The 21,552-nt window shown below is 34.6% G+C and overlaps 1 protein-coding gene across 1 annotated transcript in view; it reads left to right on the forward strand.

Annotated features, from left to right (window-relative positions):
- The window catches only part of LOC118746906 (collagen alpha-1(XVIII) chain), a gene marked incomplete at both ends in the record, with an annotated part of 818,664 nt that overhangs the window by 602,615 nt on the left and 194,497 nt on the right, over positions 1-21,552 (forward strand). The window contains 1 exon segment of the mRNA XM_036480887.1: positions 1,360-1,524. Within this exon segment, the coding sequence (XP_036336780.1) occupies positions 1,360-1,524 (165 nt within the window).

Below are 21,552 nucleotides of genomic sequence, written 5' to 3' on the forward strand. Positions count from 1 at the left end.
GTGTCGTCCATTTCCGCTGTAGCGTACGTAGAGCATAGGGCGACATCTACCTCTCAACCGACGAGGTTGATGTCTAGACTTTTTTATAGGAACTTTGCAAAAAAGAGGTTTTATAGCTGTCTGGACAAACAACATTGCAAGTAACTGGACACACAATATTGCAAGTTGATAAAAGCGTTGTAATAATAAAAATACTTGCACTAAGTCTTTTTTTATCGCTACCACATATTCCTAGTCCTGCAATAAGTATGTACTACGTATATGCCTGCAGTGACACAGACATACTTACGCTCGTTAGTGTGCCCTAGAATTAGGAGAAATCAAACTAAAATGGCAAACATGAAAAGTCGACAAACAAGGGCTTAGATTAGATTTGATCTCACACAAATTTCCATTGGGAGTGGTGTGTTTTTTACAACTAAAACTACCTGATTGTTTTCCAAAAATAGAAAAATAAAAAAGTTCAACCAAAAAGTACATACCTAAATCTTTCAACACTATTTGGTATCAGGAACTACGTATGTAGCTTAAAATTAAGCGGCAGTCCCTTGTCAACAGGCGCACACAATGCTAATCGAGTTAGAATACATACATATGTATATATAATATTTGAATATATGTATGTATGTGTTCGTCTATGTGCATCGAACCGCAGGTGTATTGGTGTAGTTTGTAAGTTTGGCAGGCAAACAAAAGTTAAATTAAGGGTTATACACATTAGCTCTGAGAGGTTGCTAAAGCGATAAAGATGACAACAACAACAACTATACATAGCAATAACAACAACAACATTTATAGTAATAATAAAAACGTGTCGTAATAGTAAAATGGGATTTTCTTGTGAATGTGGCATCATTAATCAAAACGTGCTTATCACATATCCAAAAGGATACCTGGCAAACAAGCCAAGCAAAAAAGAAAAGGTAATCAAAAGGTACTAATAACAGCACCCGAACCCAAAGAGATAAGCTGAAATGCAAAGAAAATTGCAGCAAGCAAAATTCGTAGAGGTTAGAAAAATAAAACGAAGAAAAGTCGTAAAAATAAAGAAATTAAATCGGGAAGCGTAGGCAGTTGACAGGACTCATGCGTGTGTATTAGTGCATAAGCTTAAAAAAGGCAAAGCACTAGCTTTGAATATATGTATACGTATATACATATGTGGTTACATTCCAATCTTTTTTAACTTTCCTTACCCTGCAACTGCTATTCGGCAAACTTTTCTAACATATTTTTCTAATTTTTCTACTTTCCAATGCACACTCACACACACACACACACACACATTCATAACATGCGTGGCTTTGAAATGTAAATGAACACAAAAAAAACAAAACCCAAACAAACATAAATACACAGGAATCCTTAATGGGCAATTCAATGCGTCCGATGCGCAGCTCTTCGCCAGGACCCAAGGGACCGCCTGGAGATAAAGGTGATGCCGGAGCGTTGGGCGAACGCGGTCAGCAGGGTCAGAAGGGCGAACGTGGAGATCCAGGAATGACTGGCGAGAAAGGTGATAGGGTAAGTTCGATAATATCTAAGCAGCCATTTATACTTTGATAAACATATGTAGAGATAACTACTCAAGCAGCTACTAAGTGCTTAAGTGAACAGTGGCTGGTGTGTATGCGTGATGATATTTCTTTTGATATGCATGAAAGTGATACGTATAGCACACAGGGTTGTAAAGAGCGCAGGTATCTGAGTACACTGTACCTCGAAAATTTCGCCAAGGCATGAATTTTGAAAAGAAAAACATTTTAAATTACTTATAATGATATTGACAGCTATATGTTAAAGTATGACAAAATATATAAGTTAATTTCTTCTAAACAATAATAGTTAGATAACCGATTGTAATTTTAACACCTTTGTAGATAAATATTTACCCCCAAATTCATAAAAAATAAAGTAGAACTTAAATGCTTTATAAATCGAAAATTTTTATGAGAATGTCATTTTATAAAGTTTTTTAAAGCTACTTTATCTTTTATGAATGAGGGCTTTAAGCTACATAACACAAAAACAACAATAGTTTTTTAAATATTTTTTTTTACAAAAATTTTTTTTTTGTTTTTGGTTATTCACGCTGCCCACTATGTCACGCGATATTTAAATATAAAAAAAAAAACTAGGAGGAATATAAAAACTGTCACAGTGATAAAAATACGATACGAGCAACTCTAGATCATTACTTCTCAACAAATGAATCTTCCCCGAGGAAAATATTGTCCAGCAGAGGCCGATCGCTTTGAACTTTACTTTACACGCTTTGCATCCAAATATTTATTGAAGATCTCTATCAAGTTTTATTAGAACTTCTGAGTGTAAATGGGGTTGCCAAGCATAACAACTGTGACGGGAATTAAAATGTTCAGCCACTGTAACCATTTCAGCTATGCCGTTGTCTAGCACTGAAACCCTATAAAGATCATATCAGTGAAGGCTTTCAAGCATCGATTTTGAAAGCTCATGCTCCAGTGAAGCTTATGATTTTAAATAACTTTTAATTGTTGTCTTCGGTATGGAGCTAACTCGATGAAATTTATTTTCAGTTAAAATTTTACTCGCGAACAAACTTTAGCGAACACAAAATTGAAAAAGCTTTTATAATTGCGCATCTTTTCAAAAATATGTTCAGTGACAAAAATGTACACTGTTCGAAAATTTCTCTTCTTCGGCAATAACAATAAAAAGTTTTGAATTTTTTTTTTTATAGAAAAACCTTCCGCACAGAATCTTCAAAAAAAGTACTTCGAAATCGATGTAGCCGTTAATAATACGAAAGACATTTCATTTTCATTTGTATAGATTTTGATCAAAAGGAACCGTAACTTTATTTGACCCTAACTGTGTTCCACTAGAATTCAATGGGCTACAAAACTGCATACTCATAATCTTTCTAGGAAGTCTAATTAAAAAAAGTTCGAAATTTTTACGAAAGTTTTTTTTTTTTAATATTGCACAAAGTTTTTAACTTAGATTTACACGAGTTTTGTTAAGTAATTGACTACATTTTTATAAAAAAAAGAACCAAAATTAAATAACAACAAAAGTAATATGTTAAAACTTGCTAAAGTATGATGCGGCTATAATTATTTAGACCACTGTATGTATATACAAACGTGTCGATTCCATTTAATATACGCTTACGTCATCTTTATTTGAACATAGAATTATTATTTAGTAATATTAAAGCTTATTTGAGAGTAAATAAAAGAGACATCTATAAAATGACGCACGGAATATAGCAGAAAGTTAGGGCAGCGCTCAAAAAAAAAAAAGTTGCAAAAGTTCCGTCAGCAAATGCGTAAAACTTTTGCCTTTGCACACATTTTGGTTTTCAGTCTCTGCCTCCTATTAGCATTACCTTGGTCCTGTAGCTGCTGCTGCTGCTGCTGCTGCTATTCTACCCACACCAACCGCGGCTAGTTCGAAAATAAGATAGGCGGAAAAGTAACTTTTTATACGCTTATTGGGTGATTATGCATGCAAGACGAACGGACGGACGGACGGACGGACGGACGTACATACCAAACTAACATATTCAAGTACGCTGCGTAGAAAATGTGAAAATATACAGCAATAAAAGCAGCACAGGTAATGAAGAGGAAAGCGGCAGCAACAAAAAGCCTGCAATGGACACAGCACAGATAAGAAACATAGACATGACATAGCAGAAAAAATCACTAAAGTGTCCGGTGTAGTGCAGTGGAGCAGAACAAATCATCATCAGAAGTGGAGAAGATACATACATATCTATGTATGTGCCAACGCATGCCAGCACAGAAGAACAACCACTCTATGGATGTACATACATTAGACTGCATCACCAAAAAAAGTTGTGGTTTTTCCGTCGGTATTACAAAATCTATTATAATTTAAGATGCCCAACAAAATATTTCGGGAAAATATTAAGATTTGAGTGAGCTGGACTGATTTGAAAATACCTCCAAATGAAGTTTTTTATGAATAAAAATAGTTTCTTACAAAAAAAAAATTTAATATTTTTATGCAAATTTCTTAAGCTTAAACCGTTTTGTCATTTCAAGAGATTTTCAAAAAAAAATCCTTAAGAAACTATTTTTCTTCATAACAAAAGTCAATTTTTGGAGGTATATTCAAATCGGTACACCTCACGTAAATCTTAATATTTTTCCGAAATATTTTGGTGGGCGTCTTAAAATGTAATAGATTTTATAATACCGACAGTACCGATTTTTTTTTTGTATGGGGAGTGATGCAGTCTAATGCACATTGCAAGGCTACCACTAAAAAACCTATCGCATGCAGGTGTATTTGTGAAAAACATTCCTCTTGCTAGTGATGCGAAACGCACGTACGCAACGCTTATCAAATTAAGTGTGAAATGGAATAGCGGAGCGTAAAAGCTGCTTGCTGCAAGCATTGAAGCAGAGAAACAGCAGCAATAAAACTGCTGATGCTGCAGATGCTGACGTTCATTTCCACACTGCTGTTGTGCGCTGTTGTTGATGTTGATAACGACGTTAGTAGTTTTTTTTTTGTATTCAGCAGAAGAATTAGTGTTTGCTTACATGCGAGCCAAAAAGAAAGATTTACCTTCGTAAAATGCTTACTCACTCCTGGACAACAGTGCGTATGCGGCACCTATCATTTTCATTAGGCTTGGGGAGCTTTTGAACTAAAGAGCGAAAGAGCCAGCACTTTTAATTGAACTAGTTCATTAGTTCGTTCATTAAAGTGAACTAGAGTTTTCTGTGGCAATACTCCAATAAAAATGGAAGTGTAATTTTAACACATATGGCATTTCGCGATTTTGGTGAAAGACCAATGAATGAAGACGACTGAATTGTATCGTTATTGCAGAGGGCCCTCGAAACTTTAATATATATTTTATATGTACATTAGAGTGGTCCAAAAACAATAAAGTCGGAATTTCAATACCGCCATCCCCTAGGATTATTCTATACCGATAAAAAATATACCCCTATATTTTTATTTTTTAAATCAAAAAATATTTAGGGAGTGCTCAAAGCGCTCAAAGTTTTCCATGTATTTTATATGGGGAAAAAATAACTTTTCGTAGAAATGGTACAAAATTCTTAAAATTCAATATTTTTCCATTGGATACTAAAGATTTGTGATACTAAAGATTTTTTATTGGTCCCCCCCCCATTGCATTTTCTGGGGGGTTTTGGCGGACCTATGAAATATAGTTATCATGAAAAAGTGGTTAAAGAAACAATTGCGCTTTGAGCGCTTTGGGCACTCCTTATTTTTTTTCTCAAACTAAAATATTGGGGTATATTTTTTTCGGCATAGAACAATCGTAGGGGGTGGCGGCATTAAAATTCCGACTTTACTTTTCCCACATGCATTTTTGGACCACCCTAATGTACATATGTATGTGTTATGTGATAATTAGATTCTCAAAAATTTCAGATTTTAAAGATGGTAAAAAACGATAATAAGGTCGTTATATCCGATTTTGATAGAATATTGAAATTTAAGTGGCCGTTCCAATAAGTATATATAAGTTTAAGCTAGGCCTAATTAACCTTTATGAACTAAATAAATAATTAAAATGGCGGCTGCTATCCTAAACTGTATACATATATGCATCTTTTAGGTAAAGTTTTTTTAAAGGGTTTTTGGGGTCGCCTTATACTGTTCTAATGGCAAAATCGCGAAATTAAAAATGGCTAAGCCAATATTGCGGATATAGTACGCCAGCTTCAAATATTAAAAACAAAACTAGTGAACCCGCATGGCGTCAAAACGCCAACAGTTAATTGAATTTTTTAAACAGGTGAAACCCTATTCAAAAACCTCTAAAAATATTCCTAATGAATAATCTAAACCATTTCCATCGATGAGGGGTCTCGCATGGTGTCGGTTTCATTACATCAAATTTCAAATCTTCCTGTAACTTCAAAAAATAAAACCTGTGCAAATCTATGTAGAATCCCAATTCTTTAATTTGACTTCTAATTTTTTAAATTCGAAATAACTGTGCAGATGTGATAACCTTCAAAAAATTGGTGGGAGCCCTAATTAGAAATATTATCGGCCTAAAGTTTTCTGAAAACTCTTTCGTTTGACACTAATATTTCGATATTTCATTTATGTATGTTCTGTATAAGTAAAACAAATTCGACTTGTCAAACAGGCGGCAACCTCTTCAAAAGTATTTTCAAACTAAACTCTATTTATCGTCTGGAATTGTTATACATATTTCAATGAGTTCATCAGTTAACTAAGGGAAGTTGGAAGGATTTTTAAAGCACATGACAACTCTTCTAAATACAGTTCAGAAATAAATTATTTTCAAACCCATTTAATGTAGCTTATGTATAACTAAAGTAAAAACGACTTTCAAAGCAGGTGGCAACCCTCTTAAGTATAGTGCAGAAATAAAGGATTTTAAACCCATTTCCATTGATAATCATTGTTTAGTAATTCATTTAATTTATTAAATATTTTAATTTGACCTTTTAAACTGGGGCAATCCCCAAACACATCAAAAATATTCTAAATTGTCAACTCTCTTAAAAATATTGCCAAACTACTACCTTCTTAAACCTTTCTTGTCTTGCACCCATATAGTGATACCTTTTTCACTTACCAAATTCTCTTAATCAAAATTGAATAACTTTGTTTAAACATGTGGCAACTCTCCTACATGTAGTTAAGATATAAATCCCTTTCTAAACGATTTCGATTAATACCCATATTATAATAATGAATTTAACTTTTTTAATAATTTGTGCTTAATTACTTCAGTGGCTCTAAAAACCAAGAAATATTATAAATGAAGCTAACCCGGCAGTGAGTGTCAAAAACTGGTGGAAAGGCTATATTTTCTTCTGGTCATACAGGAGAATCCTGAGTAAGAACTGGAAACAGGAACGAAAGCTTGGCTTTTTAGATACATGTACGGATAATTTCCTTAAAAACCTATAGATCTATAAAAGAATAATAATATTCCGTATTAATCAGAATTTAAAAAAAAATTGAATAGATTGTAATGGAGAGCACCCATAAACTATTTATTAACATGAAGTTAAATCGGTACAAATAATACCCAAGCAGAACCATTTTGGCCAACCTCACATTTAAAATACATTTACACTAAAGCTGTTGATTTTTAAAGTTTGTTTTAAAAGAAGCTTTCACTATTACAAACAAAAAGCCCAATGCCTAACCCAAAGGCAGCGCTAATATTTTCACATGAGCAATTCTATGCAGCTTTTTCTACAGTCAGCCGATTCCAAGGCATTTGATATCTGATTTATTTTTTTTGAGTATTAATTTTAATCATTTAACTAATATTTAAAACGTTTTTCAAGTTATTTTAAGAGAGGAGTATATTTTTTCAATTTTATGCAGTTAATAAGCTATTTGTCGTCGAGAATGCGTAAAGTAATCAAAGTGTGTGTAGTAAGATACCCACAACTGTCAGGTAGTTCTATACGCTTCTGTACAGTTACACGTCTGCCTAGCCTTCAAATGACAAATTTCGGCAATACTGCTTTTGATTTTCCTCACTTGTACATCGCGTTGGACATATTCAGTGCGAAGCCTCACCTTGCTACTTCTTGAGGTTAGGCTCAATTGAAACCCCGGTACGAGCACCAAATTCAGGCTTTGATCCGCCCGCGAAGTTAGTTAAGCTCTCCAAGAGCTGCAACCTTGTTTGAATACAGTGACTGCAGCTTGGGAATTTAGAAATGTATAAGAAAATTATTCAAGGAAGGCATTCCTAAGAGGAAATGCTGCTCATCAAAGTATACATATGTATATTCTTTTTGGTTTCTAGGCGTCTGGGTCTACTCATTATCCACCGGACGTTTTTGTTGCAGTAGTTAATTCGAAGGTAAAAGGCAGCTCATTGTTCATACACCAGAGCTTTCAGACGGGCGCGATATGCTGAGAAATGCGCATCTGGGAGATATTTAGATAAAAATGTATGAAAAAGGCAAGTGAACTTTTCACACTGCCATTTAATTTGATTTATTTGCTATCAATCGCATTAATTTATAATCTATTTAATTTCAAAACTTGTATATTTTTTTTTTTGTGAAGATAATTTCTTTTCCAAAGTTTGAACGGCGTACTTTCATTAATTCCCAAACGACTTTCAATTCCACTTTAAACTTCATATACGTAGATAAACAGGAGTAGCGAAGCCTGAGCAGAAGCGACACCTTCGCCGTTCAGATAATTGGGTAACTGTCCAAAAATTGACATAATAAAATATTTAAATTTCAATTCGTGTCAAGAAAGTTAACTTAAGCGTTTTGTAATAACTTAAGGCGCACTTAATTTAAAATTGTTAAAACCTGCAACAAAAAAAAAACTCAAGCTGTAGCAAGCGAAAAAAAAATCATAACAGAGCAGCAAATTAAACTTTCAACTTTGGGAAAAAGTGAAATAAATAACGTGACAAAGGTCAAATAAATCTTCTTGCATGTTGCCACATTAAGATTGGGATGCCACAGCGCAGCTGAGGGAGATTTTTAGAACGACCTAAACATAAATAACCTAAGGAAGGCGGGTTGGGGACAGAAAAAGTTTAGCACACAAAACCAAAATAAACCACAAAATCTAACATAAGAGATAAAAGTTGTATGTGTCGGCAAAAAAAAAATAAAAATTTGCTGTTAAAAAAGTAACCAGATAAGCAAAGAAGCGTAGCAAACATATTTGGCCAAAAGCCTTTGCAAAAAAAATCAAAAAAAAAGAACAAAACGCCAAAAACAAAATAGGCGTCAAAATACATTAAAAATATTATGCACACACAGGCTGAAGTGAAGGCAGTAAACAAAAGCAAACAGCAGCCGCCCATTAAGCGCAACTTACGCAACTTAAAAGCAGCAATGATTATCATGGCAATGCGCAGCGGCTGTGGTTGCCCACAGGAGAGGCGATAATAGCAGCGGCAAATGTAGACAGCTAAAGCTGGCACGAAACGATTTCAACCCCGCCAAGGGGAAATATATACTTTTACTGACGAAAAATAAAGTAGCAAAAAGTCTAAATAAATATTACACGCATAACAAAAAAAAAAAGAAAAAAACAAAGCAACAGAAGCAAGAAACTTTTTTTTCCTCTAGAGATGTTATTGCGCGCCTTTAGTGGCCTTGAAGAAATAAGAAGCGTGTGAAACGCCAACAACACCTGCCAGCAATCAAACGCGCGTCGGTCGTAAGACAATGTTAGGCCACAAAATGACAGTAACACTCCACAGAAGGGCGGCGAGTTAAAAGCTGAAATGTTGGTGCTGAAATAGAAAAGGAAACATTGAAACATATGTACATATGTATGTATGTGTGTACATACATACTCGTACTAGCAAAGTAAACGAAACGAAACGTTAAAAGGTAGTAAAAGTTAAAATGAAATGCGCTTTGGGATAATAGCACACGCACTCTGCGGACTTATTTAAGCTGCTACGTGGGTTGGCAAAAAAAAAAACGTCTCAGCTGTATGCGATGGAATGACGTGTAGCGAGATGGCAAGCTTAAAGTTATTAAAAAGTGTATAAGATAAGAACAATCAACGCCGGTTTTCGGAAACTGGTACGCAAATTCGCCAAATTAAATCTACGTTCCAGGCTGTGAGTATGGAGTTATTTAGGCAAAACTATGTTCTCAAATAAACCACGTTCCGCTGTTGCTGGTTATACTTCAAACTGAATTAGACAAACAATATTAAATCACACCCTCAACCCCAACTAATTTAAAAACACACTTGAAGGGAATTTTATAGTAATCTGGGCTACTTTCGGCATGTGTGAAGGAGAAGCTTTTTCAAATTCAGTTCAGATATGCTCTAAGGACCAACAAACAAACCTTTTGTTACCAATCTTATGTGAGAATTTGACTATTGTCGAGCCACCATGACATAATTGGCTTCGAGCCACACTTCGATATGTGTATTTGACTTTTAGCAATCGGTTCGCTTTATAAAAATATGCTCAATGATTTAGTTACCCAGAATCTGATTGCAGAAAATGTTTCGAATACGCTATGAAAAAATAATTTTGAAATTAGAAAAGTGATATATCCTCGGAAGTGACCACTTACTTGTGTTAAGGAACATAGTAAGCATCTTCTTTACTCGATCTCTTCATATTCGTTACAGAAATTGCCACCATGGACGAATCAAGGTAAAAGAATCTAAACAAATTTGCGACGTTGCCCAAAAGTCTCATGTAAATAAAAAAGTGGGCCATACTGGAGAAGTGAAACTTACGTTACATATCAATTTTCTCTCATAACCAATATAAATATATTTATATCTACATATGTATGTACATACATACATCTGCTTTAGCTAAAGGTTATATTTTTTGTCCATGTTCTATCTAGATCCCTACTTCTACCCCTGTGAGTTCTAATTGCACTTACATATGTTATTCTCTGTTCCCTTATCTTCATTTTTTCTTTCGAATTTGTTATCGATATTTTTAACAGTTTTGTTATCGATATTTATATGGATGTTACTATCGATAGAGTAGATAACAAAATCGATAGTATCAACCCATCAAAATATCTATAACAAAACCGTTAAGAATATCGATAATAAATTCGATCGCAAAATCGATAAAAATTTAAGTAGCAAAATCGATACAAAATCGATAAAAATATCGATAACAAATTCGACAAAAATATCGATAACAAAATCGATTAAAATATCGATAAAAATAACGATAACAAAATTTGTAAAAATATCGATAGCCAAATTGATAAAAATACGATTACAAAATCCACAAAAAATTGTATAACAAAATCTATAGAAATATCGATAACAAACCCGATAAAAATTTCGATTATTGAGGCGTATTCTTGTACGAATCGAAAATTTTAAATTTTTGTACAGTAAGTGATAAGAAAAATGCATGACTTTCGATTCGTACGAAAACAAGCGCACGCCTCATAAGCCCCGAGAAACCCGAAAATATCTAAAATCCCAAAATGCATGAATTCATCGGATCAAATTCTGCTTAACAGAAGGTCCGATTAGCTCTTTGTCGCCGGCTATAAACAACTCTGCCGGAATACCGTCGAACTGCGTGGGCTTTGCTGTTCTTAAGCCTCCTCATTCGCGGTTTTAATCTCGTCGTGGTTGAGTGCAGGAACGCGACAATCGTCTCTATACCTAGGCCTGGGTTCTTCTTCATCAGACATGCCGTCGATGGCGCCCTTCAAAAGGGCTACATATCCCAAGTGTGTTCTCTTACTTCTTCACCACTAAAATTTAATTGCTCTTACAACCTTTTGATTGGTAGTTTCTAAAGTTGTTAAATATGTATCTATGCGCTTTTAAAATGTGCTCCCAAACCGCAGAATTGAACGCATTTTTCACGCCAAATATTTCACGTGCAATATTTATTCTTTCCACCGTTGACTTGTTGTTGCTAAATATATGGTTTTCCGTAACTTCTGTCATGGCATCCAAAATACATGGTTAGGTTAGGTTGATGTGCCAGTAAGTTTAAAGGATCAACTTAATTAGACCCTGCTGGTCCATTGTGATACGCTGTGAAACACAGGAGCCTCAGTAACTATTCTCCCTACAACCATTTTGAAGCGCTTATGGAGCGAAGGATTGGTTTTATTCTCACATCGAATAGTTCCGTAAGAGAGCTAAATAAGCGCCTACCTGAAAGATATATCTGGGCAGCTAGAGAAGTAGTGTTCAACTATTTCTTTTTCTTCCTCATCCAAAACCATATTGGTCTGTAAGCTTCTAGCGATCCAGGAGATTTCCCTAGCTTGGGTTACAGGTCGAGCTTTTGTTTATTTCCATTAGATTGGGAATAAGCTTTGTTCCTTATTTAAATCCATGTTAAAGTTCGTACATTTGTATATATCACAACATGAGTACGTTACATTCTTCAACCCTTTTGCACACTTTGATTAAAACGAACATAATTGACATGTGGCGTTTTGCGAACCTTCTCATGCATGACATAAATTCCTCAATTACACATATCATTAGCATGGGGTCTACAACCTATGCGCCAACATACACACGCACATGCAAAGTATTGCTTAAAATAACAGCAGAACAAAAGCAAAATTGGAAAATCCAAACATTTCAAAATAATCGACATTCATTTGTGCGCCTAAAGACCGCTGTAATAGGCAACATTAATGCAAAACTCATGTCAGTCGTTTATTAAAACTTCAATGAAACAACAAATTTCGCGCACTTTTGCATATTTCATGGCGCATTTCATCAAACCGTCAACGCCGTCAATAGCTTTATGGCAATCATATATGTACAGTACACGCAAGCGCAAATATACATATTAAATTAGTGTTGGGCAGTATCGATACCAAAAGTAGTCAGAACTCGATTCTCAAAAGGATCGGCAGAACCCGATTTTTAGAAGTATCGATACTAAGTACTCAAAAGTACTCAGTAGGCACAAAAAGAACTCGATAGTACTCGGTACTTAAAAGAACACGAAAGCATTCAGAACTTAAAAGTACTCGAAAGTACTCAGTACTTAAAAATAGTCTGTTCCAATCATCACTTTGAAACATGTACTCAGGATCGATTCAAAGTACTCAATATTAAGTGTCGAATAGATATTTAAAAGCAGCTACTAAGTTTTGTTTATATTTAGCGGTATTCAAAAATTATTGTGCTCAGTTTGAAGTTTCAATAATTCTCAAGTAAAATACTTGTACCCAGTAAAGTATGCAATTAATTTTTAATTTGGGATTGATATTTTAATTTGAACAAACTGCTGCCAGCTTGTCAGATTTCTACACTAAGCATTGAAGTGTTACCAACTTGTGTATATTTGAAGAAAGTACTCAGTAGATACTCTCAAAAATATCCGATCCTTAAAAGTGTCGATACTAAAGAACCCGATCCTCAAAAGCAGGGAGCGTAACAGTTACAACTTTATCACTCTTTAACAATTATTTTTTGACTTTTATTTAATTACTCTTTAAATAACCGTTATTTCTGACTTTTATTTCAGAAATCGATATAACAATTATTTTTGATTTTTATATAAACAATCTGCAAATAACAGTTATTTTTGATTTTTAAATTATATGTCTTAGCTAACAGTTATCGAAGACTTTTATTTATAAAAGTCATAAATAAACATTAGTCACTGAGTTTTATTTTTTAAATCATACTTATAAAAGTAGTTTGTGTAAGTCGTAGTAAACTTTTGTTCTCCAACACCTACTTAACTGCGAAAAATGTTAATGAGTTTTATTCTATTGATTTAAAAAATAAAAGTCGGTCACTGATTTATATTGAGGACTTTTAATAGTAAGTCACTGACTGATTTTTATTTATGACTTTTTTAAATAAAAGTCTTCAATAACTGTTATCTAAAACATATAATATAAAAATCAAAAATAATTGTTATTTTGGATTTATAATATAAAATTAAACATTAATTGTTATTTTTTTCAAATTTTGCATAAAAATTGCAAATAAAAATTTATTTTGGATTTATAATACAAAAATCAAAAATAATTGTTATTTTTATTTAATTTTTTATAAAATAATGCAAAAAAAATTTATTTTCAAATTTGAGTCTCGGTGCAAAAAGAAATCGATTGGTATGTTTCACTTAGTTGCAAAACATTTCCTTCATAGTGAATTTTGCAATGATAGTTTTCATCAATAACTGTTATATTCGGTCCGTGCTCAAAAGTACTCGTTACTTCTCAACACAAATATTTATGTAGGATTTGAACTAAGAAACACACACACACACATACATACATAAATGTATATGTAAAATGTTTACTCTGCTTTTGAATAGTTGAAGCATATGAATCTTAATGCTTGCTACTTTAGTTTTTGTTATTGTTTTTGCTTTTTGTAAATAAAGTACTTAACGTGTGGCATTTTGGGCTGACAGCACGACGACTGAAAGCCAGTCAGATTGGTTGAATGGCTCATAGACATGCCTGTCAGCACTTGGCGCGCAAAACTTTTATGAGTTTCGTCATATGCATAAGTGCATACATACCCTGTGGGGAAAATCTTTAGTTCTTAACTGGTGCGGTTCTAGTACATTTAGACCCAGTACTAGTTCGCGATAAATCTCTTTTGCATGCAAGCAACTGGCGAATTTAACATGGCGATGTCCTAGGAAGTGTCAATTGCCCCCCGCTGCATCCCTTTTTCGATAGTTCCGAACTAGTCCTAAATTCTATAGTTCCGAACCAGTTCTAAAATCGACAGACGAAAGAAAAAAAGTATCATGGTTTTTCAATCTTTTTGGTTCTTCCGTGTGTGCGATTTTAAGTTATTTTGGAAGAAATGTATTTTCAATTTGAAATTAACTTTGTTTGAATGATTGTAAGAAATGTACGTTTACATACCTTTAGCTGTAGCTGAGTTTGCTCGCTGTTATTTCTTAGATTCCAGACTGTCCCAAGATGTTGAAATGTTAACACAAATTTTAGTTTTGTATTACCAAGCTATGAAAAAGCATCTGCGAAACACAGAACAGAAGCGTATTTGAACGTAAAAGCCGCTGAACACATATCTATGTAAAGTAAACAAGCCCCCCGCTGCATCCCTTATTCGATAGTTCCGAACTGGTTCTAAATTCGACAAATAAGATCTAGTTCGTTCTGCATCCCGTTTTCTATAGTTCCGAACCATTTCTAAATTCGTCACTTTAGATATAGATTTCTAGTCAAAAAAAACTGAAAAAAAATAGTATTTTAAAAGTACCACTTTTCGCCGATTTTCGATAAAGACCTAGTACGGAACTAGAAATTTAATTCACTAGTCCGCGGTTTCCCTACAGGGTACCTATGTATGTGTATGTATGTATGTGAGGTAGAGAGAATGAGTGGGGTAGCGGAGAAGGGAGGGGCAAGAGTTGGCAAGGGGCAAATAGTTTCAGAAAGTACATATGTTTGCTGCTATGACGCGTGTATGAGCGCATATTTCAAATATTTTTATCTTTTATTTACGTGAACGTCAATATGTATGCACTACTCATATTTGCAAGAGTGTTGCATGCTTCAATTGCACACTGCTGCATAAAAATATGTTTGTCAAAAAATATGCCATAGTAAATTCATAAGTTTTCGTTGCAAATGCAACACTCAACGCAGCTCAGCCAGAGTCATTCAATTCGTCAAACCACTCACTGTATGCCAGGTCATTCAGCGTCAGCAAGCGAGGCTGGCAGCTTGCAGCTTGCAATATGCAGACAAGCCTACATGCATACATACATACAGTGGCGGACCCAAGTAGAGGAAATTGGGGAAAAAATTTCCAAAAATTTTTTTAATCTTCACGAATTACGAAAATTTTTTAAACTTTTAAAAACGACGAAATATGAAAATATTTTCAACATTCGAAAACTTTTAATTTCGTTTGATCAATTTTGTATATTCGACACTTAGAAAAAATTTGTTAAAATTCCTACAATTCTCAAAATTTTTGAAAAATAAAAAATTTATAGAAATCTAGCATTCATCATTATATTGAATTACTGTGATTTACTAAAATTTCTCAAATTCACAAAGTTTTGAAAGTTTAGAAAATTTTGAAATTCCACTCAAGTTATTTAAAATGGCAGACTTCAAGAAATTCAAAACTATCAAAGCACTAAAAATTTTAAATTGCGGTGATTTTTAAATTTATATACACGATATATGTATGTTGAAAAGTTTTCGCCCTCCCCCCCCCCCCCCAAAAAAAAAATTGCTGCTGAGTCCGCCCCTGAACATACATATATACTTGTATGGATTTATTGTAGCGACAGCAACAAGGCTCGCAGCGAGTGCATTGCGAACAGCAATTCGTCGTTCATTGCCAACATTAAAGTTTGCTAGTACCTTGTTGTTGTTGTTGTTTTTGTTTGTACCTTTGACTTTGCCTTGTAGCCGACGCTGTTACTGTTACACCATTACAGTTGCAGGTAATATTGCTGCGGTTGTTCGCAGCTGCAAGCATTTGGATGGTAGTTGCATGTAAATTAAAATGGCAATCCGACATTGCTGGTTCGCGCAACGACTATGGCCCAGCAACACGCATGCAAACGCATGCTAGACCAAATCGAATGGCTGCGACAAGCGTGCACACACTCACACACAAACACACACACTTGTGGCATGTATGCATTTGCATCTATATAGTATGCATTTATAAAGTTATTTATTTGTGTGTGTGTTTGTGTGCACTTTGGCATGTTAGTGACAAGTTAGAAAATGACATTAAACTTTCGTTGAAAGTAACTAAACTTTAATTTACGGAAATTTGTTGCAAACTTTTCATCATTGGTGTGCTTTGAAAATGTTTTGCATACAAAATATTTCGTTACTCAACGACATGTTGGCTGGTTAGTTGCTAACAAATTTCTTTCAATGCATGACTGCATATTTTGGTCAAATTATCTACTCGATGAAAAGTCATAACTTTTTGCATACGGTAGTTTGTAGTTATGCACCTTAGGTTGGTTTGTCATTGTTTGCGCCTTAGGTTAGATTGGCTTCTCCTGACTTTTAACGTCCATTGATTGTGATTGGATAGTGCAATTTAGAATGTTTTCGAAATAATTTCTGCTATTAATGTTGACTGTAAGAGGAATTATCACTTCACCGTTTCTTCTATATAGGTATATGTATGTAGATACATTAAGGTGTATCACAAAAAAAAAGTAGTGGGTTTTTCGACCGGAATTATAAAATTAATTATATTTTAAGACTTCCGCCAACAAATCTCGGAAAAATACTAAATTTACTAAAATACTAATTTTGTAAAGCAATTGCTTTAATAGAAATTAAATAGAATTTCCAAACCGAGGTGTCAAATTATAGCGGTTGTAGTACCTGTAGTTGTGCAACAGGTTTTATTTTTTTCGAAAAGAGTTGCCACTTGTGAAATATTACAATTTGGGTATAAATCGATATGTTTTGAAAAGGATTTATTTCTTAACTACATGTACGAGGGTTGTCACTTGTTTATAAAGCCAAATTCAATAGAAATCATCGGAATAAGGTAATTTTGGATGTTAGACAAAATAGATTTTAGTTTAAAAATTATGTGATATATTAAAGTAAGGGTGTCAAACGAAATGGCTAAAAATGCTTTAGCTAAAAAATTTTTGAGGTGTTTGAAGAGGGTTGCCACCTATTTAAAGAGTGAAATTCAAATTATTTATTAAGTTTAATGAATTACTAAAAAACGTGTTTCAGTGGAAATGAGTTTGAAAGGCTTTATTACAAAACTCCATTTAGGATTGTTGTCAAATATTTGAAAAATCAATTTCAACTAATTCATCAGTTAATTTAAATATATGTCCCAATATAGAGATTTTAGAAGAGTTTAGTTTTAAAATACTTTTGAAAACTGTTGCCACCTGTTTGAAAGATCAAATTGAGTTAACTGAGACACAAGATATGTACCTATATGACATATTTAAACCTTATTTTCAAGCGAAGGAGTTTTATAAAAGCTTTAGTTTAATACGTAATTTTTAAGCAAGAAACAAAAGTGTGAAAGTAGTCAACTAAAAGTTTATAAATAGTCTACCCGAGTTGAGAAAAATAGTGAACCTATAATTGAGTTCCCAACAGGGACTCTAGAGAACATACATACATATATAAGTACATAGTCCAATCCATACACATACTACGTCAATATATTTGTATAAAACAAATTAGTTAGTGGAAAGTTGCATTTTATGTATTTTTTTCACTTTTATGCAGCGACCTTGCAAATAAAAATTCAACATAAAAAGCTATATTTGCAATTTGCTTGTGACAGCAATAATTTCGCATCACTCATCCATTTAGCCATTGGAGTAAATCGTGTCATTGTTTTTACCGCACATTCAAGCTAGCGCCAGCAAATATCGACTTGTCATAAATTTTTATCAACTGACAAACACAAATCAAATCAGATTGCTTTTAAAGCTCCCATTACTACCACTTACCGATAAACATACATACATACATATACATATGTACATATTCTCCGACACTCATTTGCGTTACTTTGCTCACAGTTTGCTCGTTGCTTTTGCTGTCAATCTCCGCTTCGGTTTCCTTTGTTTAGCTCATAGCTTTGCTATTAAAAGCGATTTATGGTTTATTATTGGTTGTGCTTTTTCTCTTGCCGTTTCGTCCGTCCATCCGTTATTCACCCTTTTTACCAACGCGCTTATTATGATTTGTGTCAGTCTTTGGGTGGGTGGGTGTATTTAACTGCATACATATGTACATATGTATGTATGTATGTAGTTAGTTTTAAATGTTTGCACTGCAGCTGCGTGTTTGTGTGTTTGTATATTAATAAAGTTAGCGATTTTTATTACTCTTCGGGGTCACACCGCGTTACGAGTACTTCACTTAAACTAACTATATGTACATACATATAGACATATGCACACTCGTTCGTCACTTGCAGCTCTTAGTTGAAACTCGTAAAATTTTGTGTGGCACTTTAAATGCAATTCAAATGCAATTCTCCCCGTTTTCTTCAGCAAACATGGATTTTGCAATGAATTTCAGTGCTTTCTGTTATTTCATATCCCCTTTCGATACTTAAAATACCATTATTGAGACGCAAAAGTTGTCTCCTTCATTTTATGAGCATTTTATTTTCAAAGCGATTTCTCTCAATCAGTGTTATTTGTTGCACATTTTGTGAAAGTTTTCTGTAGAGTGGGACACATCTTTGCACACACACATATCGCAATTAAGTAGTAGTAGATAAGGCGCGCTTCAAAATCTTGCGCTTTGGAGCTGGTGTATGAAACTAACTTTCACTGGTATTCATCTGAAAAAAGTAACTGATATTCAACAACAATTTACTGAAGATTATGGTCTTCTAGGTAAGGACAAATCTTGAACGATATTTACACCATGTACCAGTTAATACAACTGATTATGTGTAGCCTTTAACTGAGGCCTTAAGTATAATTTCCATCCTGAATAAAAAAAAATGGAAACTATGTTCCATTGAGAACGAGATACTCTGTTTTACACCGCAACGAGACATGTAACGTCACCTACAAAACTATAACGCCCTCTGCTCTTCAAAATGCTTATTCCAAGTCTGAGTTTCTCGCGAGGTTGACCCCCCCTTTCCCGGTGATGTCTCATTTGTCGAATCGTAAAAGCGGCAGAAATCATTCGACCATATCCCTAGCTTATGCAGTTGCTCTTTCTATCTGAACTGTCCTATAACTATACCTAACAATATTCTTAATTTCTTTTTTGGGAGCCGCCATACCGACTCTGTGCTCACACCTATTCGGTGCAATTGGTTGTGACCAACTGGGTGTCCAGAAAATAGCCTGATGTCATTTCTATTTTCTGAAATAATATCGCTTCTGTTGAAAGGGTAGTCGAAGAGCCTGACCTGTTCGAGGTTGTCCACCGCTCCTCAGTTCTTACTGCATTCAGAGGGATTATGTCTCTCGAAGAAGACCAACTGAGAATGCTTCAGGTCCCGAAAAGGCAGCTCGGCGATCCTTCTCGTGCCAACTCGCCGGCGTCATCATTGCCTTGCAAAACTGCGCCGTTAATCCGGATCAACGTTGTCTCTGTATATGCTTTAGAGCTCTTTACCTGGGCTTTAACTTATAAGGCTCTTGAAGAAATCAACTGTGGTACATCTGTTTGCAATAACATCAGAAGCTGCAGGCTGATCTTTGCCTCTGACTTTCGACCTCAAAAGAGGACTTGGCTGTCTAATTGTTACCCTAGCGATCTTCCAAATGTCTGAAACTGGAATGGCTGCAATCAATCCGCTACATCGCCTTATCTCACGAGGCCACATGGTCACTTAGCGAATTCGTATATACATTTTCTGCTTCTGACACTACTGTTCGAGTTAATATTTCCATTTTTCACCCTAGGCAGCACAATAGTCTACTTAGCTGCCGTGTCAGAAATATGGCCTTGTTATGCATGTGTGTTCTTATTTCGTCCCATTTGTGCATAGCATTGGTCTATTTCAGCTCCCTAATTTTTGGGCAGCCTTTTTATGCCATTTGGGCGTACTCTTATACTTTCATATATTATTATAATTATTTTTTATGAATTATTGAATTAATGAAAATAGAATACTACCACTATTTACTTCTTATTATTCTAACAATTATTGTCCAGAAAATCCTAGAAATAAGGTCAAACTAAACTCACCGTTTCAAGTGAGGTTTATTTCCAAGGCGTATTTAACAAGGTGGTGTTGGCCGTATATAAGTAAAAAATTACACTTACAAATTATACGCTGATGTCCATACTGTCAATGGTATGAGTTACAACAAACACATCATTTTGACGTAATGGCCTCCACGGCGAAAAACTCAGCTGTCGCCCCAACACCACCTTGTTTAATACACCTTGTTTATTTCCTTTGGCTGAGTTTTCAGTCATAGTGATACAAAATGCCAGATGGAACCGCGTACGCCAACGTCCTGAAATTTTACACAGCTACATATGATATCAGTACCGAACTTATCGCGAAAAGTGGCAGGTTTTGAAAAAAGGGGCGTGGCACCTGCCATTCAAACTGAACTTCTCCTATCGCGTATCTCTGGAACCGAAAATGCTAAGATTCTGGGATTTGGCACAGCTATTAGTGCTATCTATTGCGTATTTATGGCCAAAAGTGGTAGGTAGTGGAAAAGGGAGCTTGACATCGCCCATGCAAATTGAATCACTTATGAGAAGGTAATGAAATTTGATACACCTATACTATATTTATATATAAAAAAAAAAAAATCATGCAATTGGGCACCCATTTCCTACCATATTTCTAAATCACATTGAATGATTTTTATTTTGTGCAAAAATTTTTAGAAGGATCCGTGTGTTTGTCTTTCGATAGGTGGCACAGGGATTGAGAACTGTTCTAAAAATTGCTATTTGTGGTCATATTTCCTTCATCTTTGGAATACATATTTGTAACATAAAATTTGGCGTAACTTGGCAGCCGAATCGGGTGATGCATAAATAATAGGCCTTGGCCCAATCTTGACAAACCTTTGTTTGAAACCGCCATTAGAGGAAATACTATTTTTTGTTGTATACCTTTGACGTACTTGCTTAACCTTTACTGATTCTGAGGAAAGAAAGCGGAGTTTATGTAGATGGTGGCAATTTAGTTTTTAACCTTCCAAGAAGCTCTCAGACCGATATAAATGAAAAATGTATTTACAGTCTGGATTGGTATATGTTTAACACATTAGTCACGTCTACAGATTCAATTATATATGCATATTTTTTATAAATGAAAATCCAGGATCCATTCTCTATCTAATTTCGAAAGCTACTGAAGAAATTGAGTTTAAAATTTTCCTATAATTTCGCTATAACTTTGGTGCACTTCAAAATCGTTATTCGCATAAAGGAGTCAATATTGATGACTAGCAAAATTCAAAAGAGTATTAAAAGAAATGTCGAATTTCGACAACTGGGCGATACTAGTTACTTTAAATGGATTTCAGCTCTGAGTCCATCGTGTAAGGCGCTCGTAATACAGAACCGCACATCGCCAGTTCTTCTTCTTCTTCTTTTTTTGGCGCTGTAACCGCCTAAGCGATTT

Source organism: Rhagoletis pomonella, unplaced genomic scaffold (genome assembly GCF_013731165.1).
Source record: "Rhagoletis pomonella isolate Grant_MI unplaced genomic scaffold, Rhpom_1.0 Rhpom_scaffold_00011, whole genome shotgun sequence".
NCBI lineage: Eukaryota > Metazoa > Arthropoda > Insecta > Diptera > Tephritidae > Rhagoletis > Rhagoletis pomonella.